Source organism: Salmo salar, chromosome 28 (assembly GCF_965601325.2).
Source record: "Salmo salar chromosome 28, fSalSal1, whole genome shotgun sequence".
In the NCBI taxonomy this organism is placed as follows: Eukaryota; Metazoa; Chordata; class Actinopteri; order Salmoniformes; family Salmonidae; genus Salmo; species Salmo salar.
Genome location: NC_138318.1, coordinates 42,904,844 through 42,923,764, shown reverse-complemented (window position 1 = coordinate 42,923,764; position 18,921 = coordinate 42,904,844). Strand labels below are relative to the sequence as shown.

General features: G+C 42.7%; 1 protein-coding gene across 2 annotated transcripts in view; it reads left to right on the top strand.

Annotated features, from left to right (window-relative positions):
- The window catches only part of LOC106590004 (AT-rich interactive domain-containing protein 4B), a 202,320-nt gene that overhangs the window by 125,302 nt on the left and 58,097 nt on the right, over positions 1–18,921 (top strand). For both annotated transcript variants that reach the window (XM_082970601.1, XM_082970600.1), the window contains exon 16: positions 11,137–11,357. In XM_082970601.1, coding sequence (XP_082826727.1) covers positions 11,137–11,357 — 221 coding nt within the window. The remainder of the gene's footprint in view (positions 1–11,136; positions 11,358–18,921) is intronic.

Sequence of the window (18,921 nt, the reverse complement as noted above, 5' to 3'; positions counted from 1 at the left end):
ACCTGATTGCGCGTAAACGTATGTCTATAGGCTACCTGGCCTGCGTTTAAATGTAGGCCTATAAATGTGCCCATTTGGGGATGTCTGATAATATTTCTGATTGTCTTAACCTGTTGGGGGTAGGGGGCAGTATTGACACGGCCGGATAAAAAACGTACCCGATTTAATCTGGATACTACTCCTGCCCAGTAACTAGAATATGCATATAATTATTGGCTTTGGATAGAAAACACCCTAAAGTTTCTAAAACTGTTTGAATGCTGTCTGTGAGTATAACAGAATTCATATGGCAGGCAAAAACCTGAGAAGATTCTGTACAGGAAGTGCCCTCTCTGACAAGATCTTGTTCTTCTTGTCTCTGTTTATTGAAGACTGAGGATCTTTGCTGTAACGTGACACTTCCTACGGCTCCCATAGGCTCTCAGAGCCCGGGAAAAAGCTGAATGATATCGAGGCAGCCCCAGGCTGAAACACATTTACGCTTTTGGCAAGTGGCCGATCAGAGGACAATGGGCTTAGGCGCGTGCACGAGTCGACCCCGTGCTTTATTTTCTTTCCTCTTTTTACCTAAACGCAGATTCCCGGTCGGAATATTATCGCTTTTTTTACGAGAAAAATGGCATAAAAAGTGATTTTAAACAGCGGTTGACATGCTTCGAAGTACGGTAATGGAATATTTAGAAATCTTTTGTCACGAAATGCGCCGTGCTCGTCACCCTTCTTTACCCTTTCGGATAGTGTCTTGAACGCACGAACAAAACGCCGCTGTTTGGATATAACAATGGATTATTTGGGACCAAACCAACATTTGTTATTGAAGTAGAAGTCCTGGGAGTGCATTCTGACGAAGAACACCAAAGGTAATACAATTTTTCTTATAGTAAATCTGACTTTGGTGAGTGCTAAACTTGCTGGGTGTCTAAATAGCTAGCCCTGTGATGCCGGGCTATCTACTTAGAATATTGCAAAATGTGCCTTCACCGAAAAGCTATTTTAAAATCGGACATATCGAGTGCATAGAGGAGTTCTGTATCTATAATTCTTAAAATAATTGTTATGCTTTTTGTGAACGTTTATCGTGAGTAATTTAGTAAATTTTTTGTAAATTCACCGGAAGTTTGCTAGTATGCTAGTTCTGAACGTCACATGATGCTAATGTAAAAAGCTGGTTTTTGATATAAATATGAACTTGATTGAACAAAACATGCATGTATTGTATAACATAATGTCCTAGTGTGTCATCTGATGAAGATCATCAAAGGTTAGTGCTGCATTTAGCTGTCTTCTGGGTTTTTGTGACATTATATGCTAGCTTGAAAAATGGGTGTCTGATTATTTCTGTCTGGGTACTCTGCTGACATAATCTAATGTTTTGCTCTCGTTGTAAAGCCTTTTTGAAATCGGACAGTGTGGTTAGATTAACGAGAGTCTTGTCTTTAAAATGGTGTAAAATAGTCATATGTTTGAGAAATTGAAGTAATAGCATTTCTAAGGTATTTGAATAACGCGCCACAGGATTCCACTGGCTGTTACGTAGGTGGGACGATTTCGTCCCGCCGGCCCTAGAGAAGTTAACTCACCACCACTAATGAGCTGTGGAGCTTCTCAAAGTAACATTTTTCACCTCAAACAGCAAGTAAAGTCTGTTTTTACATCCATTGAGAATGACAATAGCCTATTTGGAAAAATATCCAGCTCTCTCCCTTTCGATAACCACTTGGAGTGAAAGGGGGAAAAATGTTATGCTTTGATCCAGTAGAAATGTCATAAAATAGTCCTACCTGATTACGTCTTATCCCTTTTGCAAAACGCCTACAGCTGTGTCTGTCCGGAGCTCACGGGTGCAGGAAACTCTTAGGGCACAGAATATTTTAGACAATGTTTCAAGTTTCTTGCAGAAAGACCATATGTAGCCAATGTGATATATAGGATATTTATTTTTATCTATTTTCTACCTGCAGTGTTTTTATTTGTTGCCTTTTTGTAGGCTATTTTTACATAGTTGGCAGTGGCAATAGATGATAATTAATAGATAATTAATAGATGGTACTTTTAGACTTATAGAATTTTGATTTACCACATGACAAATGATTTTGAGATACAAAGATGTTATTAGAAATGAAATGAAACTGTTCCATTCAATTGAAAACCAGAACAGGCACGCAGATCAGTAGATGTTAAGATAAATTGTCACTTGACAAGAAACAGGGTGCAGACCCTTGGTGTAGTCTATTACCGGCAAACTTTGTGAGCATAACGGCAGAATCTGCAAAGGCATCAGCAGTGGAAGGTCTGGCTGGGTACAGTTTCTTTATGTTTTCTTCTGGTTATCTTGATCTCTGGCTCCCTCTTGAGTCATGTGTGTCTTATTTCATCAGTGTGTTTAAAGCATCAGACAAGCGCAATGCATATAGTTGATTTTATTAAAACACAGAGGGGGTGTCTATAGATGGGGTGTGTCAAAGTTAGATGGCACTAGCACTCATGGAAGCTCTGCTTCTAGCTCCTAAGACATGACAGACATGGAAGCTCTGCTTCTAGCTCCTAAGACATGACAGACATGGAAGCTCTGCTTCTAGCTCCTAAGACATGACGGACATGGAAGCTCTGCTTCTAGCTCCTAAGACATGACGGACATGGAAGCTCTGCTTCTAGCTCCTAAGACATGACAGACATGGAAGCTCTGCTTCTAGCTCCTAAGACATGACGGACATGGAAGCTCTGCTTCTAGCTCCTAAGACATGACAGACATGGAAGCTCTGCTTCTAGCTCCTAAGACATGACGGACATGGAAGCTCTGCTTCTAGCTCCTAAGACATGACGGACATGGAAGCTCTGCTTGTAGCTCCTAAGACATGACAGACATGGAAGCTCTGCTTCTAGCTCCTAAGACATGACGGACATGGAAGCTCTGCTTCTAGCTCCTAAGACATGACAGACATGGAAGCTCTGCTTCTAGCTCCTAAGACATGACGGACATGGAAGCTCTGCTTCTAGCTCCTAAGACATGACGGACATGGAAGCTCTGCTTCTAGCTCCTAAGACATGACGGACATGGAAGCTCTGCTTCCAGCTCCTAAGACATGACAGACATGGAAGCTCTGCTTCCAGCTCCTAAGACATGACAGACATGGAAGCTCTGCTTCCAGCTCCTAAGACATGACGGACATGGAAGCTCTGCTTCCAGCTCCTAAGACATCACAGACACATATTTAGCAGATGCTATAGGGGTGTAGCGAAGTGCTTGTATTCCTAGGTCCAACAGTGCAGTAGAATCTAACAATTCACAACAGTACACAAATCTAAAAGTAAAATAATGGGACGGTATGCAAATTGAAGTGAGTCTCGGGTGTCAGATAAGGTAGAGGTGATATGATCCTTGACTAGTCTCTCAAAGCACTTCATGATGACAAGAAGTGAGTGTTACGGGGCGATAGTCATTTAGTTCAGTTACCTTTGCTTTCTTGGGTACAGGAACAATGGTGGCCATCTTGAAGCAAGTGGGGACAGTAGACTGGGATAGGGAGAGATTGAATATGTCCGTAAACACACCAGCCAGCATTCATACATACATACATACGGTGTGCGACAGTAGAAACGACAACACGATATACAGAAACTATAATGATAACTTAATAAGGCACTTACTTTGATAGGAAAACACACATGTCCAAAGTTATAAAATGAATGTATACTTTAGTAATTTGGGCTTAATCTTTATTTATTTATTTATTTCACCTTTATTTAACCAGGTAGGCAAGTTGAGAACAAGTTCTCATTTACAACTGCAACCTGGCCAAGATAAAGCAAAGCAGTGCGACACAAACAACAACACAGAGTTACACATGGAGTAAAAGTAAATACTCAGAGCTAGAAAATGTTACACTGCAGTTGAGGTGCATTGGGAAAGTAATTCTGCTCTGAAAGTTAATAAACTTCTAAACCTCACTTTTGAGAAAATGGCCCTTGATTGTTTTGGTACCTACTGGAAAACTCTTCTTTGTCTACACCCATTCAACATCATTTACACCCTCTTAACCTCTATGGGCTAGGTGGGACGCTAGCGTCCCCCCCCGTGGTGCACTCCATCAACAGCAGGTGCATTTCAAGAGCGGCAAATTTGAATCCAAATAAATGTCAAAATTCAAATTTTTCAAACATACAACTATTTTACACCCTTTGAAAGATAAACATCTCCTTAATCTAACCACGTTTTACGATTTCAAAAAGGTTTTACGGCGAAAGCATAAATTTAGAGTATGTTAGGACAGTACATTTACAAGAGTTGTGTGTAATGTTTTGTCAATTCAAAGACAGGGTCACCAAAACCATAAAACCAGCTAAAATGATGCACTAACCTTTTACAATCTCCATCAGATGACACTCCTAGGACATTATGTTAGACAATGCATGCATTTTTAGTTCTATCAAGTTCATATTTATATCCAAAAACAGCGTTTTACTATGGCATTGATGTTGAGGAAATCGTTTCCCTCCAATAACCGGCAGTCAAGTCAACACCACAAATTAAATAATTAAAATTAGAAAACATTGGTAAAATATTATATTGTCATTTAAAGAATTATAGATTTACATCTCTTGAACGCAATCAACTTGCCAGATTTAAAAATAACCTTACTGGGAAATCACACTTTGCAATAATCTGAGCACTGCGCCCAGAAAAATACGCGTTGCGATACAGACTAGACGTCATGTTGGGGAGATCTAAAATCGAAAATACTATGTAAATAATCCATTACCTTTGATTCTCTTCATCAGATGTCACTTCCAGGTATCACAGGTCCATAACGAATGTAGTTTTGTTCAAAAAAGCTCATCATTTATGTCCAAAAATCTCCGTCTTGTTAGCACATGATCTAAGCCAGCCGGACTTCTCGTCATGAACGAGGGGAAAAAATATATTTACGTTCGTTCAAACATGTCAAACGTTGTATAGCATAAATCATTAGGGCCTTTTTTAACCAGAACATGAATAATATTCAAGGTGGACGAATGCATACTCTTTTATAACGTATTGGAACGAGGGTACCCAACATGAACTCGCGCGCCAGGTGTCTAATGGGCCATCATCGTTCCATGGCTCTTGTTCGGTCAGATCTCACAGTAAAAGACTCAAAACACTTTGTAAAGGCTGGTGACATCTAGTGGAAGCAATAGGAAGTGCCAAAATATTCCTCAGCCCCTGTGTTTTTCAATGGGATAGGTTTAAAGGTAATACAACACATCAGGTATCCACTTCCTGTCAGAAAATGTCTCAGGGTTTTGCCTGCCAAATGAGTTCTGTTATACTCACAGACACCATTCAAACAGTTTTGGAAACTTTAGAGTGTTTTCTATCCATATATAATAAGTATATGCATATTCTAGTTACTGGGTAGGATTAGTAACCAGATTCAATCGGGTACATTTTTTTTATCCAGCCGTGCAAATACTACCCCCTAGCCCTAACAGGTTAAGCCTTAGCCCCACCCATTCAGCATCATTTACACCCTCTTAAGCCTTAGCCCCACCCATTCAGCATCATTTACACCCTCTTAAGCCTTAGCCCCACCCATTCAGCATCATTTACACCCTCTTAAGCCTTAGCCCCACCCATTCAACATCATTTACACCCTCTTAAGCCTTAGCCCCACCCATTCAGCATCATTTACACCCTCTTAAGCCTTAGCCCCACCCATTCAGCATAATTTACACCCTCTTAAGCCTTAGCCCCACCCATTCAGCATCATTTACACCCTCTTAAGCCTTAGCCCCACCCATTCAGCATCATTTACACCCTCTTAAGCCTTAGCCCCACCCATTCAGCATCATTTACACCCTCTTAAGCCTTAGCCCCACCCATTCAGCATCATTTACACCCTCTTAAGCCTTAGCCCCACCCATTCAGCATCATTTACACCCTCTTAAGCCTTAGCCCCACCCATTCAACATCATTTACACCCTCTTAAGCCTTAGCCCCACCCATTCAGCATCATTTACACCCTCTTAAGCCTTAGCCCCACCCATTCAGCATCATTTACACCCTCTTAAGCCTTAGCCCCACCCATTCAGCATCATTTACACCCTCTTAAGCCTTGGCCCCACCACGCTCTTTAAAGATGCACATGTGAGGCTATGTGGTAAACATTCACTATATCAAATAAAATCGAAGTTTATTTGTTGTCACACTCACAGGATACAGAAGGTGTAAACGGTACAGTGAAGTGGTTTCTTGCATAGCAGCAATATCAAAAACAGAAAGTGTCCAGATACAAATATTGTATCATTAATAGATGACGTTTACCAGACACGCTGGTCTAAATGGATTGGTCATGTGAAGGAAATGCTAAAACCCCCAGCCACATCTAGCTAAGTGGATGGGTCTATTATCTAGACATGTTGATGTAATACTATAGATGGCTGTAATCACATCTAGCTAAGTGGATGGGTCTATTATCTAGACATGTTGGTGTAATACTATAGATGGCTGTAATCACATCTAGCTAAGTGGACGGGTCTATTATCTAGACATGTTGGTGTAATACTATAGATGGCTGTAATCACATCTAGCTAAGTGGACGGGTCACTATTATCTAGACATGTTGATGTAATACTATAGATGGCTGTAATCACATCTAGCTAAGTGGATGGGTCTATTATCTAGACATGTTGATGTAATACTATAGATGGCTGTAATCACATCTAGCTAAGTGGATGGGTCTATTATCTAGACATGTTGGTGTAATACTATAGATGGCTGTAACTCACCCCCCATCTAGCTAAGTGGATGGGTCTATTATCTAGACATGTTGGTGTAATACTATAGATGGCTGTAATCACCCCCCATCTAGCTAAGTGGATGGGTCTATTCTCTAGACATGTTGGTGTAATACTATAGATGGCTGTAATCACATCTAGCTAAGTGGATGGGTCTATTATCTAGACATGTTGATGTAATACTATAGATGGCTGTAATCACATCTAGCTAAGTGGATGGGTCTATTATCTAGACATGTTGGTGTAATACTATAGATGGCTGTAATCACATCTAGCTAAGTGGATGGGTCTATTATCTAGACATGTTGGTGTAATACTATAGATGGCTGTAATCACATCTAGCTAAGTGGACGGGTCCTATTATCTAGACATGTTGAGTGTAATACTATAGATGGCTGTAATCACATCTAGCTAAGTGGATGGGTCTATTATCTAGACATGTTGGTGTAATACTATAGATGGCTGTAATCACCCCCCATCTAGCTAAGTGGATGGGTCTATTATCTAGACATGTTGATGTAATACTATAGATGGCTGTAATCACATCTAGCTAAGTGGATGGGTCTATTATCTAGACATGTTGGTGTAATACTATAGATGGCTGTAATCACCCCCCATCTAGCTAAGTGGACGGGTCTATTATCTAGACATGTTGGTGTAATACTATAGATGGCTGTAATCACCCCCATCTAGCTAAGTGGACGGGTCTATTATCTAGACATGTTGATGTAATACTATAGATGGCTGTAATCACCCCCCATCTAGCTAAGTGGATGGGTCTATTATCTAGACATGTTGATGTAATACTATAGATGGCTGTAATCACATCTAGCTAAGTGGATGGGTCTATTATCTAGACATGTTGATGTAATACTATAGATGGCTGTAATCACATCTAGCTAAGTGGATGGGTCTATTATCTAGACATGTTGGTGTAATACTATAGATGGCTGTAATCACATCTAGCTAAGTGGACGGGTCACTATTATCTAGACATGTTGGTGTAATACTATAGATGGCTGTAATCACATCTAGCTAAGTGGACGGGTCTATTATCTAGACATGTTGGTGTAATACTATAGATGGCTGTAATCACATCTAGCTAAGTGGACGGGTCTATTATCTAGACATGTTGATGTAATACTATAGATGGCTGTAATCACATCTAGCTAAGTGGATGGGTCTATTATCTAGACATGTTGGTGTAATACTATAGATGGCTGTAATCACCCCCCATCTAGCTAAGTGGACTGGGTCACTATTATCTAGACATGTTGGTGTAATACTATAGATGGCTGTAATCACCCCCCATCTAGCTAAGTGGACGGGTCTATTATCTAGACATGTTGGTGTAATACTATAGATGGCTGTAATCACCCCCCATCTAGCTAAGTGGACGGGTCTATTATCTAGACATGTTGATGTAATACTATAGATGGCTGTAATCACCCCCCATCTAGCTAAGTGGATGGGTCTATTATCTAGACATGTTGATGTAATACTATAGATGGCTGTAATCACATCTAGCTAAGTGGATGGGTCTATTATCTAGACATGTTGGTGTAATACTATAGATGGCTGTAATCACCCCCATCTAGCTAAGTGGATGGGTCTATTATCTAGACATGTTGGTGTAATACTATAGATGGCTGTAATCACCCCCCATCTAGCTAAGTGGATCGGGTCTATTATCTAGACATGTTGGTGTAATACTATAGATGGCTGTAATCACATCTAGCTAAGTGGACGGGTCTATTATCTAGACATGTTGGTGTAATACTATAGATGGCTGTAATCACATCTAGCTAAGTGGATGGGTCTATTATCTAGACATGTTGGTGTAATACTATAGATGGCTGTAATCACATCTAGCTAAGTGGATGGGTCTATTATCTAGACATGTTGGTGTAATACTATAGATGGCTGTAATCACATCTAGCTAAGTGGATGGGTCTATTATCTAGACATGTTGGTGTAATACTATAGATGGCTGTAATCACATCTAGCTAAGTGGATGGGTCTATTATCTAGACATGTTGGTGTAATACTATAGATGGCTGTAATCACCCCCCATCTAGCTAAGTGGATGGGTCTATTATCTAGACATGTTGATGTAATACTATAGATGTCTGTAATCACATCTAGCTAAGTGGACGGGTCACTATTATCTAGACATGTTGATGTAATACTATAGATGGCTGTAATCACATCTAGCTAAGTGGATGGGTCTATTATCTAGACATGTTTGTGTAATACTATAGATGGCTGTAATCACATCTAGCTAAGTGGATGGGTCTATTATCTAGACATGTTGGTGTAATACTATAGATGGCTGTAATCACCCCCCATCTAGCTAAGTGGATGGGTCTATTATCTAGACATGTTGGTGTAATACTATAGATGGCTGTAATCACATCTAGCTAAGTGGATGGGTCTATTATCTAGACATGTTGGTGTAATACTATAGATGGCTGTAATCCACCCCCCATCTAGCTAAGTGGATGGGTCTATTATCTAGACATGTTGATGTAATACTATAGATGGCTGTAATCACCCCCCATCTAGCTAAGTGGATGGGTCTATTATCTAGACATGTTGGTGTAATACTATAGATGGCTGTAATCACCCCCCATCTAGCTAAGTGGATGGGTCTATTATCTAGACATGTTGATGTAATACTATAGATGGCTGTAATCACCCATCTAGCTAAGTGGATGGGTCTATTATCTAGACATGTTGATGTAATACTATAGATGGCTGTAATCACCATCTAGCTAAGTGGATGGGTCTATTATCTAGACATGTTGGTGTAATACTATAGATGGCTGTAATCACATCTAGCTAAGTGGATGGGTCTATTATCTAGACATGTTGGTGTAATACTATAGATGGCTGTAATCACATCTAGCTAAGTGGATGGGTCTATTATCTAGACATGTTGATGTAATACTATAGATGGCTGTAATCACATCTAGCTAAGTGGATGGGTCTATTATCTAGACATGTTGATGTAATACTATAGATGGCTGTAATCACATCTAGCTAAGTGGATGGGTCTATTATCTAGACATGTTGATGTAATACTATAGATGGCTGTAATCACATCTAGCTAAGTGGATGGGTCACTATTATCTAGACATGTTGATGTAATACTATAGATGGCTGTAATCACATCTAGCTAAGTGGACGGGTCTCCATTATCTAGACATGTACACAATCGATGATGGTAATCACCTCCAAATACACCTGGCTAACTTGATGGGTCATGTAATTATCTGACGAAGTGGAGTCTTTTGTTTAGACATGCAGCTAGCTAGCTAGCTAAATAATGAACCATAATCCCAACTCATACTTCTACCATAGCTGTAGTATGACTCTGCAGGTAGCTAGCTAACATTAGGCCATAACTAGCAATGCAAATGATTTTCAGATTTGAATAATATTATTACACAGATCATATACGTAACGTTAGCTAGCGAGCCTGCAAGTTAACATTTACTAGCTAATTAGTAGGACTTTAAATCTTTAAATCGTTCAACTCCGTTTGGAGGTATAATCCACTGTTTGAAGAGGCGTGCCAGAACGGGAATTCTTGACGCGTATTCCAGCCACCTAACAGAGACCTAAACAAACACTTTACAGATTAAATTCTCCAGAAATGAACCTGACGAACCTAGTTCACAGACCCCCCCAAGAGCGGCATTGCATTACTCTCTCCCTGGTGCGAACAGACACCCCTTTTCTCCCGTCAGCCCACATTACTTAAAGATACAGTATTTGACAGAGCATTCAATGAAAATAATAAACATTAAGTTCATAGACCAGTTGCCAAAACACATTCTTTACATGCAATTTCTGGTGTTTTAACCTTTAGTTAGATGACCACGTATGTTTTTCACTTTAGATGGGTTTATATGTGTAACATTTGTTAAGGGATGATTGTTAAACAGGATATGATGCAATAAGATGATTGTTAAACAGGATATGATGCAATATGATGATTGATAAACAGGATATGATGTAATAAGATGATTGATAAACAGGATATGATGTAATAAGATGATCGGTGATGAGAACAGGATATGATGTAATAAGATGAGACGTTGATGAAACGAGGCGTATGATGATTGGTGTGAAACAGGATATGATGTAATAAGATCGGATTGTGATGAAACAGGATATGATGCATGTGTTGTAAACAGGATATGATGATAAGTGAGACGGATGATTGATGAGAACAGGGTATGATGATTGTTAAACAGGATATGATGCAATAAGATGATTGTTAAACAGGATATGATATAATAAGATGATTGTTAAACAGGATATGAAGTAACAGCGCCATGTCACTCCCCACAGGAGGAGAAGACCAGGGACAAACCTGAGGCAGAACCTCTGAAGCCTGTGCAGAGGATGGCTGAGAGGGAAGGTGATGATGACAATGAGGAAGAAGATGATTATCACAAGCATGAATCTGATGATGAAGACGGGCCTTCATTTGCTTGCCTCAGAGTGGAGGGAGTGAATCTGGAACCTTACGATGAGGAGCAGGAGGCTGGGAAGGAGGAGGACCTCTCTGGGTAGGTGGTTCTCTCCCCCTGGGGCTGGGAAGGAGGAGGACCTCTCTGGGTAGGAGGAGGACCTCTCTGGGTAGGAGGAGGACCTCTCTGGGTAGGAGGAGGACCTCTCTGGGTAGGAGGAGGACCTCTCTGGGTAGGAGGAGGACCTCTCTGGGTAGGTGGTTCTCTCCCCCTGGGGCTGGGAAGGAGGAGGACCTCTCTGGGTAGGAGGAGGACCTCTCTGGCTCTGGGTAGATGGTTCTCTCTCTACGGCTGGGGGTGTTAGGCAGTACGTTTGAGCGTTGCACAATTCTGGAAACTATCCTCAAATTCCTGACTTTTCTGGAAGTCCTGGTTGGAGAATCCCGCCGACCAGGATTTCTAGATAAACCTGTGGATTCTGTGAACGTTTCTGGAACCCTAGTAATGATAACGTAAGGAGTTCTCTATCTGTGGAACTCTTCAGCTGACAGGGAAGGATGTTCCAGTAATAAACCCATCTCCTATCACTCAGTCCTGGATTCATAAACTAAACTTCCAATGATTGTCGTACATTGACAACAATAATTGAGAGGTCCTAGAACTGAGCACTGATATAACACCTGATTTAATTTGACCAAAAGTGAGAAAATGTGGTGCGCACAAATCATGTGTCAGTACTCATTGAATTGTTAAAATATTTTTAATAAATTCACCCTTGATACTTATGTAGCCTAAAGTTAATGGCATAATACCATTGGCAATCCCTGTCAGCTAAAGAGTTGTGTCTGAGTCTGCTAGTTGGCTTCATTGGGTGGTTGACCATCTTTATTAACTACTGTTAACCTGCTGTAGACAGGCAGCTTCCCTCCTGGACCCTGGCTGAGCTCTACTCTCTATTGTCCTGGCTGAGCTCTACTCTACTGCCCCTCTACTCTCTATTGTCCTGGCTGAGCTCTACTCTGCTCCCCCTCTACTCTCTATTGTCCTGGCTGAGCTCTACTCTACTGCCCCTCTACTCTCTATTGCCCTGGCTGAGCTCTACTCATATCTACATGTACATATTACCTCAATCAGCCTGACTAACTGGTGCCTGTATATAGCCTCTCTACTGTATATAGCCTCTCTACTGTATATAGCCCCTCTACTGTGTATAACCTCAACTGTATATAGCCCCTACTGTATATAGCCTCTCTACTGTGTATAGCCTCTCTACTGTATATAGCCTCTCTACTGTATATAGCCTCTCTACTGTGTATAGCCTCTCTACTGTATATAGCCTCTCTACTGTATATAGCCTCTCTACTGTATATAGCCTCTCTACTGTATATAGCCTCTCTACTGTATATAGCCTCTACTGTATATAGCCTCTCTACTGTATATAGCCTCTCTACTGTATATAGCCTCTCTACTGTATATTTAGCCTCTCTACTGTATATATAGCCTCTCTACTGTATATAGCCTCTCTACTGTATATAACCTCAACTGTATATAGCCTCTCTACTGTATATAGCCTCTCTACTGTGTATAGCCTCTCTACTGTATATAGCCTCTCTACTGTATATAGCCTCTCTACTGTATATAGCCTCTCCTGTATATAGCCTCTCTACTGTATATAGCCTCTCCTGTATATAGCCTCTCTACTGTATATATAGTCTCTCTACTGTATATAGCCTCTCTACTGTATATAGCCTCTCTACTGTATATAGCCTCTCTACTGTATATAGCCTCTCTACTGTATATATAGCCTCTCTACTGTATATAGCCTCTCTACTGTATATAGCCTCTCTACTGTATATAACCTAATCTGTCTGTATATAGCCTCTCTACTGTATATAGCCTCTCTACTGTATATAGCCTCTCTACTGTATATGTAGCCTCTCTACTGTATATAGCCTCTCTACTGTATATAGCCTCTCTACTGTATGTAGCCTCTCTACTGTATATAACCTGTATATAGCCTCTCTACTGTATATAGCCTCTCTACTGTATATAGCCTCTACTGTATATAGCCTCTCTACTGTATATAGCCTCTCTACTGTATATAACATGTATATAGTCGCTCTACTGTATATAGCCGCTCTACTGTATATAGCCTCTCTACTGTATATAGCCTCTCTACTGTATATAGCCTCTCTACTGTATATAGCCTCTCTACTGTATATAACCTCTCTACTGTTGTTTTATTTCTTTACCTACTAATACTTTTTTTGCACTATTGGTTAGAGCCTGTAAGTAACATTTCACGGTGAGGTCTACTACACCTGTTGTATTCAGCATTTCACTGTGAGGTCTACTACACCTGTTGTATTCAGCATTTCACCGTAAGGTCTACTACACCTGTTGTATTCAGCATTTCACTGTGAGGTCTACTACACCTGTTGTATTCAGCATTTCACTGTGAGGTCTACTACACCTGTTGTATTCAGCATTTCACTGTGAGGTCTACTACACCTGTTGTATTCAGCATTTCACTGTGAGGTCTACTACACCTGTTGTATTCAGCATTTCACCGTGATGTCTACTACACCTGTTGTATTCAGCATTTCACCGTAAGGTCTACTACACCTGTTGTATTCAGCATTTCACCGTGAGGTCTACTACACCTGTTGTATTCAGCATTTCACTGTGAGGTCTACTACACCTGTTGTATTCAGCATTTCACCGTAAGGTCTACTACACCTGTTGTATTCAGCATTTCACCGTGAGGTCTACTACACCTGTTGTATTCAGCATTTCACTGTGAGGTCTACTACACCTGTTGTATTCAGCATTTCACTGTGAGGTCTACTACACCTGTTGTATTCAGCATTTCACTGTGAGGTCTACTACACCTGTTGTATTCAGCATTTCACTGTGAGGTCTACTACACCTGTTGTATTCAGCATTTCACCGTAAGGTCTACTACACCTGTTGTATTCAGCATTTCACCGTGAGGTCTACTACACCTGTTGTATTCAGCATTTCACTGTGAGGTCTACTACACCTGTTGTATTCAGCATTTCACTGTGAGGTCTACTACACCTGTTGTATTCAGCATTTCACTGTGAGGTCTACTACACCTGTTGTATTCAGCATTTCACTGTGAGGTCTACTACACCTGTTGTATTCAGCATGTCACTGTAAGGTCTACTACACCTGTTGTATTCAGCATTTCACTGTGAGGTCTACTACACCTGTTGTATTCAGCATTTCACCGTGAGGTCTACTACACCTGTTGTATTCATTCTTTTTGATTCTGTGCTGTATATGGCTCTCACTCTCCGTGCAGTAGGGCTGTTTAGTCAGACACATGGCTTTGGCTGCTCAGTCAGCTAACTAGTCAATCAGTCAGCTAGCTAGTCAGTCAGCTAGCTAGTCAATCAGTCAGCTAGCTAGTCAATCAGTCAGCTAGATAGTCAGTCAGCTAGCTAGTCAGTCAGCTAGCTAGTCAATCAGTCAGCTAGCTAGTCAAGCAGTCAGCTAGATAGCTAGTCAATCAGTCAGCTAGCTAGCCAGTCAGCTAGTCAATCAGTCAGCTAGTTAGTCAGTCAGCTAGCCAAGTAGCTAGTCAGTCAGCTAGCTAGTCAGTCAGTCAGCTAGTCAGCTAGTTAGTCAATCAGTCAGCTAGTCAATCAATCAGTCAGTCAGCTAACTAGCTAGTCAGTCAGCTATCTAACTAGCTAGTCAGTCAGCTAGCTAACTAGTCAATCATTCATCTAGCTAGTCAGTCAGCTAGTCAGACAGTCAGCTAGCTAGTCAGCTAGCTAGTCAGTCAGTCAGCTAGCTAGTCAATCAGTCAGTCAGCTAGCTAGTCAATCAACTAGCTAGTCAATCAGTCAGCTAGCTAGCTAGCCAGTCAGCTAACTAATCAATCAGTCAGCTAGCTAGCTAGTCAATCAGTCAGTCAGCTAGCTAGTCAATCAGTCAGCTAGTCAATCAGTCAGCTAGCTAGTCAGTCAGCTAGCTAGTCAGTCAGCTAGCTAGCTAGCTAGTCAGTCAGCTAGCTAGTCAGTCAGTCAGTCAGCTAGCTAGCTAGCTAGTCAGTAAACTAGCAAGTCAATCAGTCAGCTAGCTAGCTAGCCAGTCAGCTAGCTAGCTAGCCAGTCAGCTAGCTAGTCAGTCAGTCAGCTAACTAATCAATCAGCCAGCTAGCTAGTCAATCAGACAGCTAACTAGTCAATCAGTCAGTCAGTTAGCCAACTAGCTAGTCAGTCAGTCAGCTAGCTAGTCAGTCAGTCAGCGTTGACATATTTGTTCTGAGGGCTAAAATGTACTGAGTATGTGAAGGGACAGACCCACCTGTATGTGGTGGACTGTTGACTAGGCTGTGAAGGGACAGACCCACCTGTATGTGGTGGACTGTTGACTAGGCTGTGAAGGGACAGACCCACCTGTATGTGGTGGACTGTTGACTAGGCTGTGAAGGGACAGACCCACCTGTATGTGATGGACTGTTGACTAGGCTGTGAAGGGACAGACCCACCTGTATGTGGTGGACTGTTGACTAGGCTGTGAAGGACTGTTGACTAGGCTGTGAAGGACTGTTGACTAGGCTGTGAAGGGACAGACCCACCTGTATGTGGTGGACTGTTGACTAGGCTGTGAAGGACTGTTGACTAGGCTGTGAAGGGACAGACCCACCTGTATGTGATGGACTGTTGACTAGGCTGTGAAGGGACAGACCCACCTGTATGTGGTGGACTGTTGACTAGGCTGTGAAGGGACAGACCCACCTGTGTGTGGTGGACTGTTGACTAGGCTGTGAAGGGACAGACCCACCTGTATGTGGTGGACTGTTGACTAGGCTGTGAAGGACTGTTGACTAGGCTGTGAAGGACTGTTGACTAGGCTGTGAAGGGACAGACCCACCTGTATGTGGTGGACTGTTGACTAGGCTGTGAAGGACTGTTGACTAGGCTGTGAAGGGACAGACCCACCTGTATGTGGTGGACTGTTGACTAGGCTGTGAAGGGACAGACCCACCTGTGTGTGGTGGACTGTTGACTAGGCTGTGAAGGGACAGACCCACCTGTATGTGGTGGACTGTTGACTAGGCTGTGAAGGGACAGACCCACCTGTATGTGGTGGACTGTTGACTAGGCTGTGAAGGGACAGACCCACCTGTGTGTGAAGGACTGTTGACTAGGCTGTGAAGGGACAGACCCACCTGTGTGTGGTGGACTGTTGACTAGGCTGTGAAGGGACAGACCCACCTGTATGTGGTGGACTGTTGACTAGGCTGTGAAGGGACAGACCCACCTGTATGTGGTGGACTGTTGACTAGGCTGTGAAGGACTGTTGACTAGGCTGTGAAGGGACAGACCCACCTGTGTGTGAAGGACTGTTGACTAGGCTGTGAAGGGACAGACCCACCTGTATGTGGTGGACTGTTGACTAGGCTGTGAAGGGACAGACCCACCTGTATGTGGTGGACTGTTGACTAGAGCTCTTTAGTACGGGCCATTCTACTGCCAATGTTTGTCTATGGAGATTGCATGGCTGTGTGCTCGATTTTTTTACACCTGTAAGCAACGGCTGAATGCACTAATTTGTCTGTACTCTCCTGGTTCTCATTCAAACCACTGGACTGTAGAGTGATGAGGTGGTGGGCTGTAGTCTCCTGGTTCTCATTCACACCACTGGACTGTAGGGTGATGAGGTGGTGGGCTGTAGTCTCCTGGTTCTCATTCACACCACTGGACTGTAGGGTGATGAGGTGGTGGGCTGTAGTCTCCTGGTTCTCATTCACACCACTGGACTGTAGAGTGATGAGGTGGGCTGTAGTCTCCTGGTTCTCATTCACACCACTGGACTGTAGGGTGATGAGGTGGGCTGTAGTCTCCTGGTTCTCATTCACACCACTGGACTGTAGGGTGATGAGGTGGCTGTAGTCTCCTGGTTCTCATTCACACCACTGGACTGTAGAGTGATGAGGTGGCTGTAGTCTCCTGGTTCTCATTCACACCACTGGACTGTAGAGTGATGAGGTGGGCTGTAGTCTCCTGGTTCTCATTCACACCACTGGACTGTAGAGTGATGAGGTGGGCTGTAGTCTCCTGGTTCTCATTCACACCACTGGACTGTAGAGTGATGAGGTGGGCTGTAGTCTCCTGGTTCTCATTCACACCACTGGACTGTAGGGTGATGAGGTGGGCTGTAGTCTCCTGGTTCTCATTCACACCACTGGACTGTAGGGTGATGAGGTGGGCTGTAGTCTCCTGGTTCTCATTCACACCACTGGACTGTAGAGTGATGAAGTGGGCTGTAGTCTCCTGGTTCTCATTCACACCACTGGACTGTAGGGTGATGAGGTGGTGGGCGGTAGTCACTGTTTGCCACCAATGCAGGTTGTAACTCGTCACTCTGGTCTTAAAGGGATAGTGCAAGACTTTGTCTGCTTCCCCAGAGTCAGATGAACACGTGGATACCATGTGTATGTCACCGTGTCCAGTATCTGTATCTGTACATGGAGTTTGAAGGTAGTTTATTTTGCTGCTAGGTTTGCAACTTCATTCAAACTGCGAACAGACACAGCAATGGTATCCATGCTTTCATCTGACTCTAGAGCAATAAAGGAATTACTTAAATTGCCAAAATCTCACACGATCCCTTTAATATCCTGTCTTGGCAGAAACCAAAATGTTTAATTTATTTTTTGGGGTTATATAGTGGAACCACAGTACTGTAGTTGTGTTGGTTCACTCTAGACAGACAGGAGGACATGGCAGTATTCAGCAAGGCTGGGTCCTGCTTGAAGCAGAACAGACTGTCTGAGTTAGATTTCACCACTGAATCATCGTTCGGGACCTCCTGTTGGCTCTCAGTTGATTGAAATGCTTGGACTCCTGACTAGACCTGACTGCCGTGCACTGAGTGACTGCATTTTAATTTCTGCGCGTGTGGCTGCAGTAGTAATGGAGTTGTAGCCTGAGTGCCAGTCTGTTTGTGCTATCATGCCAACTCCTTGTCACTCGTTGTCATGTTTGGCTTGACCATGAACATGGAGTTGGCATGAGCACAAACAAAAAATAAAATACAGATCTGGGACCAGTCTATAGAGGGAGACCACAGATCTGGGACCAGTCTATAGCGGGAGACCACAGATCTGGGACCAGTCTATAGCGAGGAGACTACAGATCTGGGACCAGTCTATAGCGGGAGACTACAGATCTGGGACCAGGCTATAGGATCATCACAGATCTGGGACCAGGCTATAGGATCATCACAGATCTGGGACCAGACTATAGGAGGAGATCACAGATCTGGGACCAGGCTATAGGAGGAGATCACAGATCTGGGACCAGGCTATAGGAGGAGATCACAGATCTGGGACCAGACTATAGGAGGAGATCACAGATCTGGGACCAGGCTATAGGAGGAGATCACAGATCTGGGACCAGGCTATAGGAGGAGATCACAGATCTGGGACCAGACTATAGGAGGAGGACTACAGATCTGGGACCAGGCTATAGGAGGAGATCACAGATCTGGGACCAGACTATAAGAGGAGACTACAGATCTGGGAGGAGACTACAGATCTGGGACCAGACTATAGAAGGAGACCACAGATCTGGGAGGAGACTACAGATCTGGGACCAGGCTATAGGAGGAGATCACAGATCTG